The sequence below is a fragment of the Apiospora marii genome (genome assembly GCF_038362585.1).
Source record: "Apiospora marii strain CBS 49790 chromosome Unknown utg000013l_segment0_segment0, whole genome shotgun sequence".
In the NCBI taxonomy this organism is placed as follows: Eukaryota; Fungi; Ascomycota; class Sordariomycetes; order Amphisphaeriales; family Apiosporaceae; genus Apiospora; species Apiospora marii.
Genome location: NW_027117384.1, coordinates 3277884 through 3304956, shown reverse-complemented (window position 1 = coordinate 3304956; position 27073 = coordinate 3277884). Strand labels below are relative to the sequence as shown.

Genomic DNA, 27073 nt, shown 5'->3' with positions numbered 1-27073 from the left:
ACTTTTTTGCTCCCCATTCTGGGCACGTGTGACAAGCAAGGCCTTATCAGTCACTTTTTGGAGTTCTGGAATATCAAGTGAAGTCAACGGCGTCTCGAAGATCATGTAGCTGTCATGATGCTACATATGGGGCACACCACACCTTTACCCAAAAAGGGGGTGAAGAAGCAACCCACCCCTAGCACTGCCGGCGACGCGGCAATCAAGCTCAGGGGCCAATTGCGTATTGATGCAACCAAGTCCAAAGTCAATTCCGAAGATCTCCAACTGGGGGGTTCTTGTCATGTTGAATCTGTTTCGTAATAATTGCATATTTGGAAAATGAAATCCCCGATATCATTTTCCTACAGATCCCCTTTTTACCGCCTAGAATCAGGGGGTTGAAACGACTAGAAGAGAAATAGGCCTTATCTAGAGTTCGGCAATTACTCCACCAAATATGGATTGAATTTGCGATGTGCGTGGATATTAAGATTCAACGACGTGGAGATGAGGTTTTCCTGGCTTCTCCGTCTCTTCCTCAGCACCACTCACCACTCTCGCATCGCACATGCCCTGACGCCGGCGTCGGCGTGCCGGGTTTTGTTGGTCTGACCAACTATCCCCGGAACACAAGATAAACTACCTAAACATCGAGCCCACCATATCGATCCCCCAGTATCGCCGTCACTGATACGGAGGACGCATCCACCCCTACCACGCCGTCCGTAGTCGATCGTAGTTATCTATTTCTGTACGGACCAGTCAGAGCTGCCGAAACGCACACGCTCTGCCCGCCGTGCGGTCGACACTGGCATGTAAAACCTGCATCTGTCATCTATCTAGCAAGTATTGCCTCGCCTTACCAGTCAGTGCTCAGTGATAACTCGCAGGGTTGTCCCCTCCAAACCGTCTCCACGGGGGAGCCGGTCCCGCGACTAGTCCGCCTCGCCCAATAAATACGAATTCTTATCTCGTTTCCTGTCATGTAACCATAGACAGTGTAAAGCACGGAGTGGGATCAGGCTGTCGACTGTCCAACGTCTTCCGAAACAAGCCCTCGACCCTTCCACCCTCTCTCCTTCAGGACAGGCGGACAGGAAAGGGAAAAGTGATCGACAGAGGGGTCTGGCCCGCGTAATCGCGCCATCTTAACCTCCAAGGCCGGGGATCCGCCAGCCAGGCTATACCGGGAAGAGGAAAGCCTCGCAGGCTTTCGGCCTGAAGTGCCCACCGGATCCAGCGGAAACTGGAGCCTAGTCGCTGATGGACCGTTGCAAGCGCCAACTCTATTCCCATGGCCCCGGGTCGTGACTCTCGTGTCCCCGCGGACCCCTCCGTACTCCGTCGAGTACTGACTTACCCCTGGGGCTTGCTGTTGCGTAAGCGTTTCCCCAACGTGCCTGTCATCCGTTAGCTTGTCGACCGGACTGCACAAGTGAACAGTCGAACAGCCTAAGAGGCCTCAGAGCATTGGGAAGGATTCATAGACCCCGTCCGGGTAGAGAGCGAATTTCTCGAGACTGCACGGGCCGAGTCATAACAACCCGCTTGCCCGCGTGTCCCTGGGGAAGGCTGACAGAGGCCAAAAGGGCTAGTCACCCGCCTAATCGGGGATGTGCCTGCTGAGGGTTTTCGCAATCAACTGAACTACAGCAATAAGTCAGAGTTACCGGATACGTGGACGCGAGATTAAGAAATCAACGCAGTAGCGCCATCTCTCGTCCCAAGTCCATGCGATGATCTGTTGACCGCCGGCCGCCGCGCCGCCTGACACAGGCGACTGCCACGACGACGCGCATCTCCTGTCTAGTCGTACAGATCTCTCCCGTCCGTTTGCCCATCTCCACGGTCGATCACCGCTGCAGCTTGCAGGCGGTGAACGAACCTTCAGACGCACGGTGTGTGCGGCATGACTGGAGGCAATGAGGCTTCTTGCCGATCGATCTACTAGGAAGGGACGTTCCTGGATTTAATTCGTTTCCCGTCTCCGTCTCTCGAGAGGAAGGTACAGTAAGAAAGAGCGCCGAACTAATCAACCTTCCTCCCAGTCCCCGGATTTAACAGCACCGCACAGACTTGTAACTAGTTACTGTAGCTATGTACTGTAGAACCGCGGAAATCGAGCAGTCGAGACAACCTACAGTAATCTAACCTATCAGGCTAGCTAGCGTAACGCCTTGGGGCTGACAGCGAAACGCTCACCCGGACAGATCTTGTGACAAGACAAAAGACAGCTGGCAACGCGCCAAGCAGCATAGTCGACAACGCGGACATACAGCATCGGTCACGGGACAGCAAGTCTCGTGATTACAGCTGAACCCACCCCCCCAAGCCACGCTTCCACTCAGACTCTTCGCCTTGCCAGGCAACTTGTGGAGGGAAGGACATGATAGGGACGGAGGAGCAATAGGTGTCTCTGATCGGAATATCCTTCCCGAAACCACATATACTCTGGGTGGGCGTAAAACGCCGACGACCGCCACCACACCCTCTCGGCAACGGTATTCGAAGCTAAAAGGAGAGCCGCCTCGCCAGCCCGAGAGCTTACTGAAGCCAAGCCGACAGGGGCCTTGACCGGTGAGAGGGGGAAGTGGTGACCGTACCAGGCCTCATTCATGAGGCTCGAAATAAGTGCATGTATCTCATAGTTAGCGGACACTGTGAGGCAGTAAGAAGCATACTACAACTTCCCCAGGCCGTCTTGGTCTGGTTTAGTCTCATGTCGATCTCGACTTGTAGATGGTGCATGGAGACTAGGCCACAGCAGACACCAGGCCTGTAGCTGAAAGATGTTCGCCGCATATCAACTATTGCCTCGTGTATGTGCATCAGAAAATAAGGGCGATCCCGCCCCAGGCTCGCCCATCTAGCCAGTTAGCTGCAGCTGGTTGACCGATGATCTGTTTAGCAAATCTCGGGGTATGTAAAGGCTGGGCTAGCTGTAGAGGGCCCAGAATCTATTGGCGTAACGTCGTCACAGTGCAGGCAGTTCCTGTCAATATGTCTTTCGGTCTGTCTGTTTACTATTCTGTCCCGTCGGGCCTCCGTTGCTACAGTTCCATAGTTGGGACGATGACCGGCGTCTGGTAGCGGTTCGCGAATCGCACGCATACCATACGTTCGTTGTGTCAGTAGTACACCATACCACACACCCCTTTTTTCTGTCTGTAATGTTGCATATGCCCGGATTTTCATACGAGCGTTTGAGCGGCCGGCGACGACCAACCATCCAATGGTTATTTGGGGAGATTGTTGATGTTGATCGATATGCAGGGTCCATTGATCGACCAGCGCTGGCCAAACCTTATGGAGGCCGGGGTTCGGCCTGAATCGAGACCACCACCACACACTCTCTTCCACACACACACACGCACTTTCTTGGACAGACACCACCACCACCACCAAAACATCCAAAAGCCGTTGGCTGTGAGCCCAGAAGGCCCCGCCTTTTAGATTGTGTGGCGTATGCAGCACCCCATACGTCGAGAGTCTTGGCTCTGCTGGCCCAGGTCGAGAGAAGGAAGAGACAGACAGACAGGGCTGTCGAGGGGTGAGTGGAATTTCGTGGAGAGGGGGAGGGAGGCAGGAGGAGGGGTCCAAGTAGAGGCTGCAAGGCTAGTAAGAAGAAGATACACGAATAGCAATCTGGAGGGCGAAGCTTGTGATTGCCACGGCCGGTCTCTCTCGAAAATGCCAAGGCTCTCCGTCATCCATCGTCATGGTGGTGATGTTGAGGAAAGGAGAAGCACACAGCACACCTACACATTCTATCACACACACACGCACGCAAGCATACTCTTCGGAGTTCGCACGGGATCGGAGGGTGGATCTCACGGCCGACACCACTTTGATCATGCCCGACCGCCCACCGAGCCAAGGTCCGAGATCAACAACAAACTTGCACCCTTCATCTGATAAATGCAGTCAGGGCCCGCTAGACATTCGAGATAAAATCCAATTTCGACTACACCAGATAAAACCAGAAATAGCAATCATGAACTTCTCAGTATGTCGGTGCTCTTGAACGTGCCGCATGCCGCCCCCTCGCATCCACTTACCCCCCCTACCTCCGGCATACCGCCAAGTCCAGATCGATGGTAGGTGCCTGGCGCACCTCATTGGCCTTTGGCCGCTTTTTCCGATCCCGACCAGCCAACCACCACCACCACCTTGTCGGCCGAGATAGACTACTTAATTCTGCTGCTGGAGGCGAGAGGGGGCGCGCGGTCGCGTTGCATGTTGGGAACCCTCTGTCTGTTTGCTTCCATCGCAGCGCGCATGCTATCTCCGTGTAGAAGGCTGAGAACTCTTATTCCCATATTAGACCAAAGCAATGCAGAAGACAGCAGTACATAGCAATGCATGTTGGTGTTTCACGCCATCATGAACTACAGTATTACAACAGACATGATACCTACTTGGCCCCATTTGCACATGCTTTCATTCCATCAATCAACCGGTATATGTTTTGACACATTAGCTAGTAGCAATTGGGATCCACCACAGCTGTTGTCGCTGTCGTTGTTATTGTTGTCTTGGATGAAGCCCGTGAAGTGGATGGCTTATCGGAGTCTCGGCGAGCTAATCTCGGCCTTCTCCAGACACGGCACGGAGAAAAGGCGGAGAGTTGCAGCACCCACACGAGACGAAACAATGTGAAGAGGGCAGAAAAAGAAAACAAGATGCAAGAAGTAGGAGGCGGACGAGCAGAAAAAGGAACAGTCTGGTCCCCTTCCTCCCCTTGGGGTAATTGTTTTCTCCACCTCAATCGATACCTAATTACTATATGGACTTACATATTACCCCGGAGAGCCCAGCCCATAGGTATTCGGGGTACTGTTCGGGGGTAGAATTGCTGGGGGAGGGATTGAACTGTGTAAGCGACACTGACAGAATATATTTTGTGGGCTCTCATGTAACCTTAGGGGACTCGCCTGCATTGCATTTCGTATCCCCGTAGGGTAGCAGTGGTGGTAGTAATGCCAACCACCACCACTTACCACTTGCACATTAACGAGAAGGATTTGGGATAGGCAATTCAGCAGTGCTGATCCCGTTGCCTTGTATCCGCTTCACCGAATATGCACTGTAAGGGATTGAGGCAATTGGAAGCGCCGATAATGGGCTGACTGCCGCAAAGTAAGGCGAAGTACCCGTAAAGTCCGGCCGTACTGTGTTCAATCCTGGCTGGTATCGAAGGGTCCGAAAGAAAATTGAACTCAGTATTACCACATCAGAGAAAGCCCGCCTTCACCTTAAACCGACCGCGAAGACGGCATTCCCGGCAGTGGGACTGCTCCAGCATTGGCATAACGTCAAAATACGCACGCGAAAACGGATAGGGACTCGAGAAGCCCTGCGAGGTCTCCCTTTTCTCCGGGGTTGGGTCGCGTCTCGCCACAACCTCATGATGCGATGCCGCAGCTCCCCCTTCCCACTCTATTTGCCGTGCCTCCTCCTCATCCTCCAAGATGGCCACGACGGAACCGCGAAGGAAGCTGCAGCACACCATCTATCCTGATATCATATGCATCGGTCAAGAATCACTTGGTTACCATACACTGCTCGGCTCCGAAGCCCGAAGCGAGCAAAGAGGCAACACAGTGGAGCGAGATTGATATGTATCAAGTTGTAGACACTGCATCGCCGTTGATCTCCAACAATCGCCTGTTGCCAGCATCCTACCCTCGTCAACTGACTCACTGATCTCCCTTCGAGGCGGCGAGGCGAAGCGCAATGACGAAAAGCACGAGATCTTTCTCCTCTCTGCGACAGCTCGCCAATCTGTCGCGAGATGAGATCATCAATCCGCCTTGTTCGTTATTGCCACTTGCCTCATCCCCCGTCCTCCTCGAATGATTGTCTGTTTACCTTGAAGATCCTTATGTCATGCCATGGCTGGTGGTGGTGGTGGTGAGTGGCTGTAGTGGTGATGCTGATCAGGCACAGCTCGAAAAGCTCGAAAGCTCTCCCTCTTTCTGGCCCCCCTCTCCCCCCAGCCAGTACACCTATGCAGGTAGCTACCCCTCCTTTGGCAATCCGGAGTGTGTGCATCGAAATGCGGAGGATTGCCAAAATTGATTGCTGGACCAAGTCTTCTCAGAAGCCTCTTGATTACCGTAATAAATGGCGTGCAGTAGCAGCCACTCCTTCCTGCCGCGCATTGCTGGGTGCATGCGTCTGTGTTTGATGGACAGTAGGAAAAAGCAGGCTTCTCACATGTTTCGTTTGGGGAGGCGCAGAAGGAGGGGTGCACCAGAGATAACGGTGCAGGCCGGTGGCAGCCAATCGTGTCGCCGTATTGCTTTTGGGTGAGTGCAGAAGATGCGGGATCCTTGTTCTTGGCTTGCATGGCCATCTGCAACCAAGTCGCGGCCTGCCCATCGTATGATCCAAGCTGGCCGGCTGGCTGTGCCCTCGAACATGAAAACCCGAAATAAACAATTTCAGGGTCCTTTGATATACGCTGTGCGACGGGCGCTTCAGGGCCTACCTTGCGCGTTGATTGACGTACGTAGATAGTTCATTCGTTAATCACCACTTGATGTCCTCCATCAACCATACGCAGCATGCAGGCAAGTGAGGATGTTGGCGGTAATTGCGTACCGTGTGCCAAACTATGACATCTGAGTGGTGTGCATACCGGTTGACTCGGTTCGAAGAGCGGAAGTCTTAGACTGCCGAAGGGTCCCTTGGAGGCAGTCTCCAACTCACCTACTGTATCTTGTCACTGTATCCACCAAAGCTTACAGTATCATCTACTGTACGGGCAATCAAAAAGGCGCGGCTAAACCCGCGCGCTATGAAGTCGTCTTGTGATACCCCGAATGACTAAAGAGTAGGCACGGGACGACATCCCTCGCCGTGCCCTTCGGGATTCTCGGACCTTCGTGTCGCCTCCCATCTTGCCTCGTGGCCCGGCAGTGCTGATACTAGATCAGTGCCCAACATCGTCATCGCCGTCGTCATACTTGTGGACGGCGTTGCTTAAACCGAGGCAAGGGAAAGCAACATGAGACTGCTCGAGAGATCATATGTTTGACAGCGTGTTCGTCAAGACGAGAAAAACCGGGAACGTGCGGCGGACTGGTGGTCTCTGGGGAGGGTCCCGCTCATGGTGTTGATGGCACCACTTCTCCCCGCACATGGCTATCCGGCTGGCTGGGTGTGGCCGGCTCCGCATTGCTCAAGACGGCTAGCCGGACAGCCGCATTGTATCACTCCATGATATTCCTGATTGCTCCCATAAACAATAGTGTTTCCGGGCTTCTGTATCGCGTCGATCCTCCATCAGTTCGTAAGCCAACTAGCCTGACGGGATGTCTACAGCCTGCGTGTTGCGTATGCGCCATGCGAAAGGGGGTCCGCAGTAGATAGCTGTGTAGTTTTGTAGCTACCAGCTACATACTCAATATGGGCATGGTCTCGGTGAGCCAAGCAGACAGACTGGGGCTAAGGTGCAGCAGACAGTTGGAGCTGACAGCTTGGCCGCCAATAACCCCAAGGGAATTGCAGAGGTTCCACGGCGTCAGATACCGGTCGAATCTCTGAAACACAGCAGCGGCAATATGGGTGAAGTCGAAAGGAACAAGGAGCTGCCTCGACCTGTACGACTACACCCCCATTGCTTTGCTTTGCTTCGCTATGCTTTAGCCTGTGACCGGTGTAGTAGCTTCGCGCGACCAGTGTGGTGAACCCCTCCATTGATGTGAGAGAGCTGGTTTCCCACCAGTCTCAGTATTACCATGCCGTGTCGTCATTCGACACCCATTGGGCTGGTTCTTTTTGGCTATGGGTGGTTTGATCTGGGGTGCATCGAGCTAGCCACCTCACGCATCCTCACGCATCCTCCTACAGTAGCAGCACCCCTAAAAAAGAATGGCTAGGTCTGCAGGCCTGCATGAGTAGCAACTTCAACACCTGCGCAAAGTCGCGTACAGCGTGCAGCACCGGTCCCACAGCGTCTCGTCTGCTGGAGGAACACCTTCGAAAAGAAGGCCTGCGTCTCCAAGTGCCAGTGAATCCACCAGCGACGCATCAGATGAGGAGTCTCGGCCGCAAATACCCCAGATGCACCCCGGATTTCAGAAGAGGAGTGCATGGTAGCACGACATGAACGAGGTGGTCTCTCCCGTTCTGAAAAAAGATATCAACGAAACCCAGTCTCCTCCATATGACGTTCGCAAGCAATATCGGGCAGTATCAACTCCGTCACGGGCATATCGACCTTGCGGGCAGTCGCACAGCGCTAGGAGCGGAACGACAACATGCGTGCGACCCCATATTCATGATACTTCTCAACGTGCATCTTGCACTGGCGCCCGAGACTCAGCTCATCTCACATGCAGAGTGATGCGGCTAGGCATTTGGTGTTGGGCTAGACTTGAACCGATACCATGGTAATAGAACACTTGGTCTCTGGCCGACCTGGTCTGGCGCATGTCAGAAGCAAGTAGATATATATCACGATAAGTCCTAATGGTGAGGTCCAAAGGAGAACCAGAGTCGCATGCGTAACTTGGAGGGTATGTAGTTGCGAAACCCGTGTAACCAAGCAGTAACACCAACCAGAGATATCAAAGTAGCATGTGTCGTTGGAGTATACGTGCAGATCCTTAACAAATAGACAACTGCCGTTCGTCAGGCCCAGAACACGCCTTGGAGGCCCCAAGCAGCGATCAGCATGGGGTCCCGTCTCATCGACAGATTGTCAAATGGGAGAGAGGGCTGCCCAAGTGCGTTAGATTCGGCAAATCCTGAGATGTAGCAGCAGCAGCAACAAGCTCTAGGCAAGGCAGGGCACAATGTGCGGGGTGAGGAAACCCGTTTCCCTTGCCTGCCAACTGCTACCCCAGACTTCTGTACTCGTTAATCTAACCCCCGGAGCATCCGTGGGAAGGGATTGCATGCAGCAGCAGCAGCGAGCAACATCGCAAACTCACCGCTTGTTTGCCAGCGTACACATATACCAAACCTAGACATATTGATAGGGATGGGCCATAAGAGACTTTTGGAGGCATCTCCGTCGGCACACAAACTCAAAAAGCGCGAGAGTGCATGGCTAGTCGGGTCACCTGATCGAGATAAGCTGCGGTCTCGCGCGCTGACGGGCGTTTGTTCCAGAACCGAAGCCAACCTCTGAGGGGACAATAAGGAATGGCGTCGCCGTGCAGCCACAGAGAGAAGTGAGCACACAGCAATGGTGTGATCGTGCGTCGTTGCGCGTGGTGTACGGAGCCCAGTTGCTGGAAAGTCGGGTTGTTGTTGCGCGCCGATGGCTCTTGGTTCAGCTTCCTTTGCACAGCCCGACCGAATTGAGCAAGCCGTCTCAGCCGAGCCTCCGATCTTTTCCTCGGGGTTTGGAGAATAGAAAAAAAAGTTCACGTACGCCGACGATCCTTTGGAATATCAAACCTAATATCAAATATTAAACTTGAGGGGATATGCAGCCGTCAGGTCACGAGGCCGCTTCCAAACCACGGTTTTGGTAGTCGGTAAAGACAAATACTGTGGTGTTGTTCTGTAGCCCCAAGCCTTGCAACTGAGACACGCATTGCAGGTGCCCACTAACTAAAACCACATGGCCTAACAACTAACTGCCAGCTAGCCTGGCCACTGCACTGCGCTGCACTGCACTGCACGAATTGAATTGAATTGGGGCGCAAACAGTGGCAACCACCAGCAGTATTACGGAACATTGAACAGATGGAGGAGTCAGCCAGCCACGAGCAAAGTTTCTCGACCATGGTTCTGCCATGGCACCGAATCCAATGTCGCGGGCCGTGGAACCAGATTTGCGGTATCACCAGAGGCGCAACGCAGCGGCGTTTTCTGGATCTATCAGCTTGTACCTGTCAGCAGTCGTGCACTGTGCCCCCAGTAACCACTGAACATACAACGTGCTTGCTTGATGAGCCAGATCGTGATGACAAGCCACAGTTCCTCTCCATCAATCTCACGCCCCTCCAGCGACACGCCCGCCACGATAGACTCCTCCCTGTATTTGGAAACAGGAAGATCATTAAGCCAAGGCAGCTAGAGGTGAGACGAATCAAATTTCCCGTAAGCAAGGCACAGGTAAGCAGCCTCAACACGGGAGCGAGCGGACCTACCTACCTACCTACTTACTTCCAAGTTATCACGGAATCCGGCAAGCGAAAGTAAGCAAGTATGTGTGCAGTCAGACGCAACCAACCGATAATTGTTGGGATTCTGTCTCTATCTCACACCGCACACACTGCGAATGAATCGGTCATCGAGATAATTATTCTACATGCGCCATTTCTTCCGGCCTCGACTTGATTTGAAAGCGAGCATTGCGCGATATAGAGCGAGCAAGCAAGCCAGCAAGGAACATCCGAAAGTCGGGTTGTGTCTTGAAGCCGTACAGTAGCATGGAATTTACACTTTCCCAGCATGCTCAAGTAGATAACGAAGTATCATGAGTTGCGAGAACGCTCTCCCTTTCGCATGTACCAACTCCCTCCGGCGACGAATGAGAGTATCTGGTCCATCTTCCATAATACCCCAGCCCGTCAACCTGACAGGCCATTAGAAGGTAACCATTGCTTTTAGCGTGGTGCCTGTTGCTGTTGCTGCTGGCTTTAGCGCCCCGGAGGGGCTGAGGGGCACTTGTTAAACCTGCCTGTGGGTAAGCTGAAGGGAGCTAACCCAGGCCCTGTTCGCTTATTACTTCTCCTGGGGGGCTCCTGCTCCTGCCTGCCTGGAAGCCTGGGGCCCCATTGTGGCCCTGCCTGCCAGAAACCCCATTCCGTTCCGTGGCCTGTGGTTGGTGGACGACGCCCCAGAAGCCTCGACTTTGCTCGATCTGATGCGAAATGCCCGATGGCTGTCGCCGGTCGGCGGAGCCCGTTATGACGTCACGGCCTCCGGACTTGTGGGAATTGGGCAACGTTTTCTCTACATTCTCTCCCTCATTTCGCAGCAGCACGCAAAAACAAGAGGCTATTCCGAGACGGCATTGGTGTCCAATTTAGGAGCAGAAGGAAGGAAATGAAGGATTCCTGTCAGGCAGACGAAGGAAGGTCCTCTTCCTCGTAACCAAACAAATCTGCAGGATTTTACCGTGAATACTAGACTGAAGGCTTCTTCTGCTTTTTTTCCCTTGCTCTCTTCATTTCCTCTTGGTGACAGAACCGGGAACAGACTGCGCTATCGTGATCGTGAACAATCCTTGACCGCCAGTGTGTATGTGCTTTTCGCAGGACTATGGATCGAATCCAAGGGGAGCGACGCCCAAACACTTGCGACGCATCAAGTGTTATAAGCTTCGTGGGACATCGACGATGACTGTGGTCCCTCTCAACTACCGTGGTGATATCATCTTTTGATGGATCCCATCTATCTACGTGGTATCTTAATAATGGTCTACCAAGGTGAAAAGAGAGCCCACCGTCTCCGCCATGCGAAACGATGCAGAAAAGCTAGTTTCGTGGTCCCACGGGGAGTGCTCCGCTGCCGACATTTTACATGTTGCCCATGGAGAAGGAGCAGGAGGCACCGAGTGAGGCACCGAATCGCGGGGGTTTTGGACCTTGTCGGGGAAGAGGGCATCTCTGTTTCATACAGCCGGTACAGTACAGTGCGCGCCTTTTAGTGATGCCAAGAAGAAATGAACAAAAAAGGCTCGTGCGGCGTGAATATCGACGAGGGAGTTAGTTACACGAGACGATATCTCATATCTCGATGAAAAGCCGCGTGTCAAATCAAAGGACGAAGATCACCCTAGTTCGCCATCAAACTGGCATTTCCCCTGCCGGCGGGTTCGGAGCCCGGGCGAATGATCCTCAGGTACGGCATGTTGATCCCTCTACCAGTACGCACGTAGGCTGGGTGTATGTAGGAGCATTTCCCCATGCGCGATAAAAACCAGCTGCTGCGAGGGCGCAGAGGGCGGAGGGCTTGTCGCGGCAGCGCGGCCTAAAATAAAACCAAACCGTCCGTCCCAAGGATCTGCTGCTGCGTGTCCTGCTTGCTAGCTGCGAAAAACTCCATAGCAGCCTAAGCACACGCATTGTCGTCTGTCGATGAATGTCTAGAAGGGCTCTAGGTCGGTCGACTTTGCAGCTTTGGAACCCCTGCCCTATATCTGCTCTAATAAGCGGGATTGTAAATTTTTGGACAAGCTCCACTGCGCGCGCTCGTTAGGTGATGTTTCCCAATCCAGAAGTGTTGAGCGTCGATCCCCAGAGACCGGGGTTATCAGCATGGGCCCATGTTCCATCCCATTTCTGTAGTTTCCGAAATGATATCCACTGCTCTACCTAGTTGGCTACTGTAGTTGCTAGCTGGCTGCGCAACATCGTGCCCGAGGGCGTCCGTGGGGACAAACGTGCTTCGCGAGAACCTCAGGATTGCCGTGTACTGTGCACCGCCCGACAGCCGTACTTACATTTCATTTCAACATGTCACCTAGAGCCGACATGCTCGCCGAAGTACGCAGGTCCTCTCCTGTATTGCCTGCACCAATCACCCAAGAGGATTCGGCGACCGATAGCTCGTAGGGTGACGAGCGTCTGGATGAACGGTGCCGAGTTCCTGAGACATATTTGTGGGTTTGTCAGCATGGACGCGTCTTAGACAGGGCGGCGGGATGCCTGATTCGTCCAGGCCGGTTCATGATGATGTTTCAGACCCGGAGAACAACAAAATAGTATGTAGTATCAACGCCGAGCCAAGATGAGCCGCGCAAAGCCGCAAGCGAGTCTTGTTAGATTTGAATCACCGACAAGAAGGGAGGACTTTCACCCTGAGTGGAACGCTTGTTTATCCAGGTTGAAGTAGGTAGGTGGTATGTATGCAGTGAGGGTGAAGGTGGTGGTGGTGGTGATGATAACAGGTGTGTGTCTGTGTGTGTCTCGTCTCGCTATTGTTGACTGAGGTTGCTGGTGGTGCTGTTGCCGCCCGCCGCTGGTCTGGCTGTGGTAGCAATAGCGAAACCCTGATATCTATGCACGCAAACCAGGTTGTTTGCTCATCCTGCAGCCACCATTCGCCGCTGGCAGGGCAATGTGGGTTACATAAGGTGAGTGTCGTGCAGTAAGCACAATGGGTGTGGTGGTGTGGCTCTCGAAGGGTTTTTTTTTGCTGGTGGTGGTAAGTACTGTAAGTAGTACCTAGGAAAAGGGCTAAGGAGGGGTGGGCAAGGGGACCACACCAAAAGTTGAGATCCCTGCCAAGGCCGTCAAATAAGGGAAAAGTTAACAGTCTAGCAGCAGATGTCAAAATCCCCAGGGGCCAGGGTGACAAAAGCCCATGACCGGGAAACTTCACGATGGTGGGGATACGGACTGGAGTCCGAAGTCGACTCCTCCTCCCCGAGCGAACGAACGAACAAACGATGATCCAAGACAAAACGGCCGATGCTGGGAGAGACCCATTGGTTAGAGTTGCACGGACTCGGCCGCCGTTGCTGGGCCTGCCGATCCTTGGTTTGAGCCTCCTCTCGGAATTGGATTTGTGTTGGGATTTTCATAAAATGGAGTGCGCATGTGCGGTGTCAGGCAAGGACAACCATCATCAACACGCGTTATTGATGCGCGTTCCGCAGACGAGCATGATATGTTCGGTGCTGATGGTTGCGGCATGGCCGGTCCGAGGCGGAATACACTTTGTTCTACCTTCTTTGCTTTCGCGCCAGAGTTAATGCAGCAGCAGGTACTCCGTAGCGATAGCAAACCGCATACCTAATGTATGGAAGGAGGTAAAACCCGTGGTCGCGGGCAACGTGACGTGGCATAAAGCAGCAGCAGCAGCAGCAGTAATCAGAGTCTTTGGAACAATCCACGGCGTTCCAAGCCTCGCATTCAAGGCAAAACGTAAAGCAGCCCAAACTCAACCTTCTCGTCGCTCTTTCCGATGCACCCAGAATTGCCTTTCTTGGCAGATGGGGGCAGCCATTAGATATGTAGAAGAAAAACAGCAACAGTCACATCATCGGGATATATTGATTGATACATGATACCGTCCCATATCGTGCAGGCCTCGAAAGGTGATGGAGGGAGAATGACGAAATGCGGGATCCGTTACAGTGTGCTAGGTAACAGGTGCATCTAATCTGGATGATGAGGGTGTGTGATCTTTGTTGGGCGTGCATAGATACGAGCTGCGCGCGGCTTCATCTTGACTGGTATCCCAGGAGAGGCGAAGAGGCGAACGGCGAAGATGCCAATTAGGTTGTCTGTTTCGTCGACGTGAGGCCAATCTGCTGAAGCCTATCCGTGCTGTGTCTGGAAGCGACAGGGAAGGAGGGGCTGAAATAAACAGGCTACAGGGATTGGCAGCGCACCTTCTGGCACACACCCACACACCAGATAGCACTGGGAGCTTGGGCCAGTGCCAAGAGCCTTGGGATATAATAAGTTCCGATATGATCTTTGTCTTATGCAATCGCTTGACCAACGCTCAACCTGTCGCACGCACTGTGTTTTTTTTATTCACCAGCAGCCCCAAACTGAATACAGTGCATTGTTTTCTGTATCCATTCGGTACAACATGCCACTCCGGAGGACGTCTAGCAACGACAGTTGATGTATGCAGGTGCATACTTTTTTGATATACGTAAATATTCATTCTCTTGGGTAAGTTTAAGAGTTTGTCCTGCATCCTGGGAAAAGTGTCATCCAATGTCAATCGTATGGCGTATCGCGATTGCTGATTCTAGAAGCCGTAAAGAAAAACCTACTTAGGTAGGTAGGCAGGTGGGCGTTCTGAAGGCTTAGGTAAGACAGGTTTGGGCCTCTCTCGTGGCAGCCAGTGAAGAAAAAGAACCCCTCGTGTTCAACGGTCTCGGGTGGTACAAGGAGAAGGAAGGAAGGAAAAAAAAAAAAAAACAAGACGATAAAATCCTAGGTATCCGTAGTCCCAAATGTTACCCCTTTGATCGTTCGACTATGGCCTGATTGGACGCCTCTCTCCTAATTTTCGACCTTTCGAGGCGCCATGCCACTGCATTAACCTGCAGGGTGGCAAATGAGATGCAAGCCCACGGCCTGCGAATCAGAAAGACGTCCTGCACCTAGTCGCCCCAAGACAAAATTTTTCTTTCCTTTCAGATTGTGTGTGCTTGTCTCACATCTCAGGATGATATGGGAGGTTGTTTTGTTGTCTCGAAGCGTGTTGTGCGTTGCGTTCTGGCCTTGCTTGGCTGATGGTGTGCGTGCGTGTGTGGGTGTCGCAAGTTTCGTGATCTGGCGTCTCGCTGTATGCTGGCTCTTGCATATACGTCCCCCAGATTAGCAACTATTGCAGCAGGAATTCATGCCGATCCCAGCGAGTAGGTATTGTTGTCGTATGCCAAATATTGACGGATGGTGTCGTGCTCTTTTGCATTGTGCAGCTACTACTACCAAAGCGGGCTTAGACCAGCATCGCCGAGTATTTGGTGTGTGTGTGGTGTGTACGGAGTCCCATGTAGCCTATATCCATGGATATGACCGTAGCCAGCCAATCTCATACGATGGACGGCGAAGAAGGAGAAGGGTAGGGTTGGCGAAAAAGGAGACCCTTCATTCTCGTCGGAGGACCCTGTTTTTCTTGGATGATGCAAACAGAACGACATCGACTTTCCGAGACGGCAATCTACATGTGCATGTTCTTGGTGTCCTGACAGGCCGAAATTCCCTGCAGCATCGTCTCATCCAAACCCCGACAGCCTATCATGGCCTCATCTCACCCACCCTGCAACACCCGAGAAGGCTGGCCGGTGTCGGAACTGCTCGCTGATAACGGGTTTTTCTTCGCGACCACCAGAGAATGCATCCAACTTGGCTGCAGAACTCTGTCTGCCTGTCGCGCGGCTGAAGGACTGCTTTCAGTTTGATGTTGGTCATGGCAATTTCAGCGAGAATATACGGCCCATCCTTCGTGTGCCGTTGCCCATGTCTTCTCCACCACCAGGAGGACGGAAAATGCAGATGCAAAATGGTACCGGGGCCTCTTACTAAAAATGTGCTGGGTGGAGCCTTCGTGTCTCTCCCATGGGGGAGTTGATAGTGGATCTTGAGGCAGGAGGGGCATGGAATTGTGAAATCGTACGGTCTAGACACTCTAGACACCCTGCCCAATCCGGTGCGGATCGGCGCCCGGCAAATGGTCGAATCTCGAGATAAACACCGCCGCATCCGGAGAGAGGAGATTCTGGACGCTGCTGGGCGTGCACTACTACCTACCTGATTGTGTAGGGAGGTAGAAGACATATCCGAGGAGGCGTCATCCGAAGCCACCTCTCCCCAATTTATCCGAGAAGCAGATGACGCCAGCCCATTTGTCAGGCGGCGGCTTACCACTTGTAGAAGCAGACCACCACAAGTAAGCGTCTTGAAATGAGATGTGCCCAAGAAAGAGGCTTGACGAGAGCCTCAATTCCTCGAGTTAATGCTCAACTGACATGTGGCATGTGGCTCAATTCTCGTTAACATGGTCAGTGAATACAGTCCAGACACCGAATGGCCTGAGGATGGGATGGCATGAGGCTTGGGGGCTAAGCAAGGGTCCGGTGTAAGCGCCACATCCCACCGGAGCGCAAAGTGGAATCGACGAATCACGGTCGACCGTTGCGCTATCAATCAATCCCATTCCAACCTGGCTAGCCTGGCACCGCTACACATACAAAGATAGGCCAAGCGTCAGGAAGGAAAAGTCGGCATCATATTTGCGCCAGGACACCAGACCGGTCTTCTCGTCGGGAAGGGGGGTGGAACAGTGTGTGTGCACACCTACCCTTCTTCTTCTTTTTAGTAAAGATAGTATCATGATCGTTATTCACATCAATAACGCCCCCGTTTGGCGATATGCCCAGCTGAAAGTCAAAATTGATGGGCGCGGGCAGGCGGTGGGCAGTGGGTTCGCTTAGGCCCGTCCTGTCTCAAAGGAGCAATGCTTCGCCGCGCGGGCTTGATGCTGGTCTGGTCTGCCTGGTGGGGTACGGCGCTGGATGTCAGTCACTGTGGGGAGGAAGTGTTTCTATCTGTAGGTGTATGCTGCCCATATGCTACATGTAATGTCCTCACGTGTGGTCATAAAAGCCAAACTGCTGGCTCTTATCCAGACTGTGCAAGCAATGACAGACAGACACAAGACTTGGAAACCAAGACTCTCATTGGCCGATAACGACAGCTCCGGGTGCCCCCCATTGCCCCATTGCTCCAGGATTGCCCAGTTCGCAGACTCTGGAGTGCTGTCTGGAGTTTTGTTTGGAGTAAAAGGTCCCGACTCCCGAGACATTGTGTGCGCACTAGAGCACCTCTCGTCTCCACGCCGAGTTTGCACAGACAATCCTGGGCCAACTGCGCCGGTTAGTCAGGCTGTCCTGGTCAAGGCAGCATATCTGCATATGTCCCCCGACATACCTTACTTCATGTGACCGTCTGGCGTGACTGTGATGATTCGCATGGAGAGTGGCAAGTGGACACGCTATGCTGCTCCCCGAGTCCCTCGTCGCTTTCTGGTTATTGTCTGACTACATACCTAGAGGCGAGTTGCCATCTTGTTCTTGTTCGTTCACGAGAGCGGTCATACTACTACTTAATTACTGGCAGGTATGTTGTCGAATCGGAGGACGAGTAGCTCCTGACTCGCCAACACCAGGCGATACGAATTCTATCTCGCCCCAAAGATAGCCATACCGGCAACTGGCTGTGTTTCATGTCTTAGTTGGGACGGCCACGGGATTGGGTTCGACATTTGTCAATGGCAATTAAAAGACCCCATATCCGGTCAAGTCGACGTCGGATTATCTGATAGCTTACGGACATAATGCAAATGCCATTTACATACCTCGCTTATGTGCGCAATTGCTGTACATGGCAGGTGTTGACCTAGCAGCCATTTTTTCTTTTCTTTTTCTTCGTCTTCTGCGTCCGTCTGATGTTGTTTCGTGTCGGGCGTCTGCACACCGACGTTTGAGAGCCGGCGCGCGTGGGCAGGACTGGCGCAAACTCAAAACACCATAGCTCGCCTGCCGGACAGGTTTCTGGGTGCCCTTTTTGAGCTTGCGCGATACATATGTGGTCACGTTAGTGCCGAATGTGCAGAATGGCATATATGGGGCGCACAAATCCCATGGCGAGGACTGGGCCAGCCATGTAGGACCCCCAATGTCGACATAAAGGTTAATTGATATGTGTCTGGACTGTCTGTCCAGTCAGACGAGGTCGGGAGTCCCCTCTCCGAGCCGGGGAGATGGCACACCCGACGATTCTCGGCGCTTACATCTACACACCGTACATGCACCCAGATCGTAGCGGCGGCGGGGGGCGCATCCCATTAGGCTTTCCTGTCTCGCCACTACCACGACACCAACAAGTCGCGCACACTGTCAAGGCTGTGACTAACGTGAACCCCTTATTGCAGGGCCCGCATGGCATGCGATAGAGGATGGGATGGATAGGGGACTGGGCTGACGGGCTAGGCTGGAGCGAAGTGGGAGGTGGGAGTTAGGAACGGCAACCGACGACGGACGACGACAACAACATGGACACATATTTTTTTCTTTTTTCATGCCCAGAAAGAGTGACAGGTAGACAACTGTGCATCGGCCATGACATGAACATGAGAGAAAGGTTCCTTGGCTGAATGCATATTGCGCAGAGACTGCTGAAACTCTAACCATATACAAAACGGTTGACATTGATATTGCATCAGACGATTCTGGCAACGAAGCCAAAAGAATTGATAAGACGGCAATTTATTCATCACACAGTGTGCAGGCGTGGGGGAGCCTACCTAGCCTTTTTGTTGCCTCAGATAAGAATTCGGCGCAGCAGCCAGCAGCAGCAGCAGGCTCTCCAAGATAGCGATCATCAGACTTGTATCATACTGGATGGCGTGGCTTACTGTGCTTATCGTGTTACGCAGGGTCATATTATTTACTCTGATATAGGATTGTCGTCGTCCAAGACCTGTCAATGAAAGCCTCATGCTCTTTTGACAGAACTGGTAGGTTGGGGACATGGCGCCATGATTCGCCTGCAAAGTTGCTGGCATCTGGTTGCCGTGAGAAAATGGAGCCCCACCTCCCCTCGCTTGGCGGGGATCGTCGACAGGGAGCAAAGGCCTGCCCGGGCCCCCGTAAGTTCGCTGTTCTCTGTTATTGGCAGCTGTCGGCTTCCATATTGGGTCCAATTGCCCAATGTCCATGCCGCAGGTAATAAACATGACTGGTTCACGTCGAAACGAAGCCATCGTGCGCGCTCCAATGGGGGTTTTCCTCTGGCTGGGGGGCAGACTCAGACTGGCGCCATTCTTTGTTGCACCACGACGTCATCATCGCGCGTGTCGTGCAGCGCTGGGTCGAAAAAACCGCCAAATAGTAGAACCACGGGGGCCCCCTGTACAGCTGGGCGACTGGTAAATTTAGTACGCTCTCCGCGGCCCTCTGGGTGGCCCTCACTGACCCTCACTGACTGTCTCTATCTGCAAACCAATCCACTATCCACAGCACAAGAAGAGCACGGGCAAGACTAGCGAGTCGATGGAGAGAGAGACGAGGCCGAAACAGAGACAAGAAATTAGAATAGAAAACTCGTGTCTCCATTCTCCAGTCCGTCCGTCTCTACAGTACTTACCTCTGAGCATATCCACTTTGCTGCATTGCATATCATAAGAATTACCCGCGCGAAATACGTACACACACAAGACGCATGGCGATGTCTTCGTGGTTCGGATATCCATTGGGATTCCTTCGCATACGATCGGCTGGGCAGAGAGTTCGTTCTATTGATTCAGACGCAGAGCACACATTGTTGGCAGTAACAATAATAACGGCGACCAAATAAGCGAGGAAAACACGATGCTTCAAGTCCTCCCCCCTGGACAAATGTTTCGAAGATATTAGCGAGTGATCAGCAAGCGATACGGCGAGAAATCCTTGATGAGGCTCTCCTTGCCCTTCCCCATCAGGGCCCGGGCGCGCGTTGCAGTGCACAGGCAGTGGGTTATGGTTTTTCTTTGGTTTGACATCGGTACTTAGGAGACAAAGAGAGAGCCTGGCGCCGGGGAGCTAGCCAGGGAAGAAAGGCGAGAGGCAAGGTTGTCACTGGCCTTTCGAAACGCAATACCAGGGAATTGTGTTGATGAATTGAAAGGATTCCCGCTCGTCGCATCGTGGGCTAAACTCAGCAGGGGAATCTTCCCGGTGTAGCTTAGCTCGGCCGATGACGAGCGCAAAGTTGAGATTAAACGATCAATCAAATCCATTGGCAATTCTCAAACAGGGCAAAAAGGTCCGCCGCCGTAGCAGAGAAGCAAAGGGGAGAAAGAGAAAAAAAGCCACTACGCCTCTCTTCTGTCCGTTCTCGCATGATTCTACCGCTTACCCGCGTAATTCCTCCTTGGCCTTGGTCGCCGTCGATTTGATACTTTACCCGACTTGCCACAGCAGACAGACCAGAGGACAAACGAGAAAGCCTCGCTGCGCCGACCAGGCCATTCGTTAACAATCCAAACTACGTAACGTATCCATCGCCATGGGAGAAAAAGGAGATAGCCAGCTCTGGTAGCCGTAAACCCGTCAGCGGTAGCGTAGCAAGCGTTGTGCTGCTGGGGCTCCTAGGCTCCTCCTGTCTGGTCTGAATGCAGGTAAACCGGTCAACGCCATAATCTCAGGTACACAGTGTCGATGGTGCCGCGAAATGCACGGCTGGGTGGGAGTGGGACCTCCTGCGCTTGAAGCTGCTCTGGCTTCCCACCTCCTACCCACCCCCAGCCGACTCTCCCCCCAGTTGCGGCCCTGGTCCTAGTCGCCCATTGAATTGCAGCGGCAGCGCAGCGACTGGTACTGCTGCACCCAGTGCCAGGGCTCCTCCTTGACTCTCCAGTGGCAGAGTGGCTCTCCCGCAGCAGCAGCAGCAGCAGCAGCCAGCATCTCCATCTCCAGTTCTTGCTCCAGGCCCACCCCCATCAATCCCAACCCATCGTTCACCTATTGACCCGACCCATCCCTTGAGGATAGAAAAAATAAAAGTCGACCCATTCTGCAGTCTGTGAGCCACCCATGCTCGCTCACTCATACCGGAACCCCCTCCCCCCTTGGCCTTGGTCTTGGACGCGAGCTGCAGCTAACAAAGTACACTACCACCCACCACAGTACCACTGCACTGCAACAGCTGCTAACGCCCTAGAGCCTTAGCGGCTCCCTCCCTAATTGATTTGTATGCCAGACCCCCAGCCCAGGTAGTGCAGCGCAGGTGGTGCGGTGTGCCAGTGACTTTGCCCGGTACCTCGCCGTGCCTTCACCCCAAATAATTCGATCAATTCTCCCTCACCGGGGGGGCATGTACTCTTTTTTTTTTTTCTCTCTCACTGGCCTTTCCCCTGCTGCAGGCATTTAGTCCTATCTTTTTGGATCCATCCCCTGCAACCTGCAAAAGTCAAGACGAGCGAGACGGGGGGTGGGCCTTTTTCCTTCAAAACCAACTCGTATCTCTGCCCCAACCATTATTAAACTAGCCCTCTGCCTGCCAACCCACCTTCTTCCTCTCCATCCCCAGCTGCTTCTTGCAACATCCCTCTAATCCCACCAACACCAGAGAACAGCAGCTTCTCATTGTCGTGGAATATCTCGAAGACTTGCCATCTCTTCTGAAGATATAATCCCTTCAAGCCTGCGTGTGGATTTCCTCCAATCCTTAAGGTTAACCCGACACCTTACACCCGCACCGTACAGAGAGACCCGAGACCCGAGAACCGTGTGTCTTGTTTTTTTAATCTGGAGAGAAGAGAGAGAAAGACCGAGAAAGGAAAGAAACCTGGAGAACGGACCGATTCCCACCCCATTTGCAACAACCGCCTCTTTGGTCGACTCATTCACCTTACGATAATACCTCGACAAGACTACTCCTCGTCGTCGTCGCCATTTGGTGTTGCTGCCTTTTGCTACACTTATCCCCCTTCCGTGGACTCATTGATTTGGTTTTCCCGGTTGGACTACTTTTGAGCCTTAATCTTCTTTTCCTCAATTGTGGCTCAGAAGAAAGGAAGTGCAAGCACGCCAATAACCATCATTAAGGTTAGACAAAGGATAACGGCTCGACGCAATCTCTTGCGAAGCCCAGCCCGATCAAATCAAGAGCCCTCCGGCCTGTGCCCAGACTCTTGACCTTGACGGTCATCCATTGTCCCCCTCTAGCTCCTCCTGCTTCCTGATCGTCTCTATCGCCAGCCGATTCACTTCGACGGCATACATGTCCGGAGCATCAGTGAACGAGTCGTCGATTCTGCTTTTCCGCGAAGCAGTAGCCCGGCCTTAGCTACCTGGGACTCCTCGAACCTGGTTTCTCCATCTTCTATTTCGTCCGGCACAGTTCCTGGAACTTGTACGATCTTGCTCACTCAAAGGTTGCACGACGACCTAGTTTTCGCCTACGTTCTCGCTCGGCTCGTATCTGTATTCGCAGATACCCTGCCAGCACCCTCGCTCCTCCTGGGCTACTTGGGATCTCGTTTGCATTGCTGCTGGAATACTGCCTCTGCATTCCCTTTGTCCCCTCGAGAGACTTACCTACCCGCCTATCACTCAGCTGGCAATTACTGCGTAACCTACGACAGTCCGCCTGCACCGCTTTACGTTAACACCACTTTTTGATTGTGAGTATTCCCACTTTCCTACACTTTCCATCCCTTGCGTCCAAATCTCCCGAAGCCCCAGCAGCAGCACCGCACAAGCTGGTTTGATGCCACAGCAAACACCACGAATGGGGTTGGATCCAGAGGGGAGGGGATTGCCATTTTGGGAAGTCCAGGGCAAGACATGGGCGCAACGGTTGAAGCCATGACCACGCTTCATTCCTGAGCCTCGTTACCTCTGACAACACCACACGTCTCCAACTTGGCCTTGGCCAAACCCCATACCATTGCACATTCCACAAACCACGCTTTTCCCCGGATCCAGATGCCCGTATAAATACATGAGAACCCGCCGCTTGCCACGTCCCCCCATGTTTGATGGGGTTAGGAAGCCAATTGCACGTCCCTTCTTGGAAACGATCTGCTTGCTGTGTTGGGATCAAGTGGGGGAAAGCACTACTGCCTGCTTATATAGGCCAGACCATGGACATACGCATCATTGCTTCGACTTGTCCTGAAACAGAATGCTAATCAACTCTTCCCTCGCAGCTGCCGGCCATTACGAGTGCCCACCAGTCTCTTTCACACGAGGTGCGACCCACGCATCTTCCATCGACAGTTGGTTCGAGACCTGGAGGAAATTGTTTCCTTGTCTGCCACCCGTCAGGCAAAGCCCTAAGAACAAAAGCCGCTTCACGTCGGACAACCGCCTCTCGTCCTTCACCTCACTACCTGTCTCTCTACCGAGGCAACCCTTCACATCGGGAATGCCTTACACGCCGCCCTCCTACCGCTCTCCTGCGTCCTCAGCACCCTCATCACCCACCGTCAGCCGGAGGTCCTCGTTCCATAGAACAAGCCCCGCCTCCCCGAACGCCCAGTCTCCGAGGCCTTCGCTGCCTCGGTCGGCCTCGTATCTGACCAAGCACAGACGAACACCCTCGGTGAGTGCTGGATCAGGAGCAGCACCCAATGGATCGACGCCAGATATTACACCACCTGGTACATCGGATGATTTGAAGGGGATGGCGGACGCGGCCTCGATAGCGACCGCGGCAGCCCAGTTTAACGCTGGACCGGTACGGCAATCCCCACCTCCCGTCACAGATGGTCGGTCGATGCCTGCCGGTGCCATCATCTCTCCGCCTGACTCGCAGACTTCTAGCGAAGATGAAGGGGCTGGTGGAGACGATGCCCGCGGTCGGGAGATCGAGAACTTGCGGGAGTTGCAGGATGCCATCAGTGCCATCCCGCAGCACCGAGCAAGCTCGCCTGACCGGACGTCCTCTCCGGGTGACTTGCTGGTTCTTCCCTCGCAGATCGAGGAGATGGCCGAGGAAGTCCAGCATCACAAGCCCCCGCCAGGCCACCGACGCATCTCTCACATGCGCTCTAACACAGAACCTAACATCTTCGTCTCCAAGTCTGCAGATGCCACACCCACCGCATCCGAAGAGGACTCGGAAATGGACGAGCCTCCTCAGAAGCCCCAGATGGTGAGGAAGAAGTCAGGCGAGCTTGTACGGCCAGCACTCAGGCCCGCCGCGGCCCGCCGACCGTCAAGTATGCCCGGCACCCCCACCTTCTCCAAAGCCGTCCACTTCGATTCTCACCTGGAGCACGTGCGGCACTTCCTACAAGTCGACCGCCCCCTTGCCGTCAGCGCTGGGTCGTCGCCGGCAGACAACTACGAGAGTGACACCGAGTACCCATTCAACACGGACAAGCCGGCAGCACGGACTCCTCCTTTCGAGTGGGAGGTCGTCATCAACAACTTCCCTGTCGAGACCCCGCTACGAAAAGCCCTGCCCATTCGAGTGGAGCGGATCTGGATGTCTCCGGACCAGAAGTCGCTACTTGGATCCATTGCGGTTGCCAACATGGCGTTCCAGAAGTCGGTGGTCTGCCGTTTTACGTTCGACTACTGGAAGACGGTGTCCGAGGTGGGAGCCGAGTACAGCCACGAGATCCGACCTAGAGAGACGCCGGCCGGCCACGACCGCTTCCAGTTCACCATCAAGCTCTCCGACTTCGCTAACCTCGAGGCCAAGACCCTGTACTTCTGCGTGCGGTATAATGTCAACGGCCGTGAATACTGGGACAATAACAACGACTTGAACTTCCAGATTGACTTCCGGAAGAAGATGCTGCCCCAGAACGGGAAGAGGCACTTCCAAGGTGCCGGTGCCCGACCATCCCACTCTTTGCCTCGTAGCAACCGACGCTCAAGCCCCTCGTCGGCTCCGAGACCGAAGTCTATGCCTGCCGGTGTGTTTGACGAGTTCAGCAGCGAGCACAAGATGTGGGACGACGGCCCTATCCATGAGTTCCTTGGAGAGGAGAGCGCCCCTATCCGTCTTAAGCGAGCATCCAAGTCCACGACCAGCTTGCCAAGCGACAACCTGGCCAACAAGCTCTCGGCCCCCAGCGGCCTTGCGTTTGCCAACCGGTACGACTTTGGTGCTTCGCTGGACGCAGTCAAGCAGGCCCAAAAGGGTAACAGCCCGCCTAGTGATGGCCTTTACATGAAGCCTCACAAGAAGCTGTCCTTCGGCCCGCCTATCCAAACCCAGGTGGCCAACTCGAATGCCAAACTCCCTCCCGCCCTGGCCAAGGAAGTCGCGCTGTCCGGACCTACTCCTTCTCAACTCTCTGGCCCTCCTGGATCTCCGGCATCCGCCACCATCGCCTCTGCCTCGTATGAGGAGATTGTTAACAAATACTGCTTTGTACGTACTCCCGGACATCCCGTAGCCTAATGGTTTCCCTGCTTCCCCGGACTCTGCGCGCCGCACCCACGATGAAGACGTCGAACTAACATAGAGTCATGTTCCAGTTCAATGGCTCTAAGCAGTCTAGCCCCCAGCTCAAGGACGGGACTCTGCGCAACGCTCGATTCGACGGTGCCGGCGACGACTTTCTGGCTAACCAGAGCTCGGACTCCAGCCTCGCCAGCAGCCCGATGATGGACAAGGCTCAGCACGGCGCTCTGCGTTATGCTATCCACCAGAACCTGAACCCCTACTTCCACAACACGCACGTTGCCATTGGGGCTTCACCGGCCGAGTCACCACTGAACGGGCTGCCCTCAGCACCGCGCCAATTGGCGAGCCCGCCCACTTCTGGCGCGACGACGGCTAGACCGACTTCGATCCCTGGGACCTTGTCCCATCTAGCCGGTACGTCGTCGTCGTCGGGTGGACTTGGCTTTGATGCGATGCCGTACCACCATGCGCAGCAAATGTCGGACCGCTTCCCGTTTTCACCTGAGGCTCACGCTGCGACAGCTATTCGAGGTTGAGAGATATCATATCCCACTCATACACAAACGAACAAACAAACATTGCGAGGCTACCGATAGGAAGGGGCTTTGCACAACTCGACAATAGGAAGGGTCGGCCTGTCGTTGTCGACGGCGCACCGGACCCGGACATTCTTGACTTGTCATTTTCATCCTTTTATACCACGACTGTTACGGAGTTGTTTTTTTGACTGCATTTTCCTCGGCAAGGCGTTCAAGGCATCGGCAGCATCGCAACGAACGGCATTTGCCAGTTGTGTCATTGTCCTTTTTGCAGTACACGTAGCGAATAGGGGAAACAAAAAATCGGGGGGCCATTGGGGATACTACTGCTTTTTACATAACGGCGTTTTCAGGCATTGGCAATCCACGACTGGCTTCACAGGCGGGGGCCATTGGACGGGTACATATGATGACTTGCTATGAATACCAGACTAGGAGGGGTGGTGTTTCTTTTTCTAATGCATAATGCTCACCTCTCAATCGTCTGGATCATTTGGCGTCGCGAATCAGTGCGAGGACAGTCTGCTGCTCTGCGTGTGGCGCATTGGGTGGCCCAAGTTTGGTGCGCCTGCAGGAGTCGAATGGATAGAAGGGGACATGGGCGTTTTGATGATGATGGATGGGGATGGCTTTGTTCTAGTTGGGCTAGATTGGTGTCGACTACTAGCAACAATTATGTTCTATCCAACCAAACGCGCGATACTATCACATAACCAGTGCCGGGCTCGAGACTGTGAACCATGAGCATGAGGCACGACTCCTCGCGGGGGTCTCCGCCATGTTACTTCCATCTTACGTTTCTCTGATGATGGCTGGAACGTTTCGGGCCCTCCCCGATGCATCTTCCCAAGCCAGGGTCCAGCTTGCAACTGCAGCACCCACTGGCTGCCTGTCTACTACCCATCCAGCTGGCACAGTGCTTCCGGTCGGATTGAAGGTGGAAGTCGGGGGATTTGGTACCTTCTTGCCTTTTTTTTTCTCCTTCTGGCGTTACGGGGAGTGCGGGATGGGCGGATACACAAAACATTGATTGATACCCAAGGGATAAACGAGACTTGGGGGAATTGGGCAGGCAGCCCCATGTATGCATGAGATTCCGCAATTGCACTTTTCACGATGCCTCTCGGCAGGGAGACACTTGTTTTCATAATACATAGGTATATAAGTAGGAAACCGGGTCCCTCTCCACTTCATGGGAGCCAC

General features: G+C 53.6%; 1 protein-coding gene across 1 annotated transcript; it reads left to right on the top strand.

The window, feature by feature from the left end:
• Window positions 1–23090: 23090 nt before the first annotated feature.
• On the top strand, window positions 23091–25867 carry PG985_016133 (Protein phosphatase regulator; the record flags this gene model as incomplete). Its single annotated transcript, XM_066835899.1, has 2 exons — window positions 23091–25295; window positions 25403–25867. The coding sequence occupies 2 exons, from the start codon at window positions 23091–23093 to the stop codon at window positions 25865–25867; spliced, it is 2670 nt and encodes an 889-aa protein (XP_066677102.1).
• Window positions 25868–27073: the final 1206 nt, after the last annotated feature.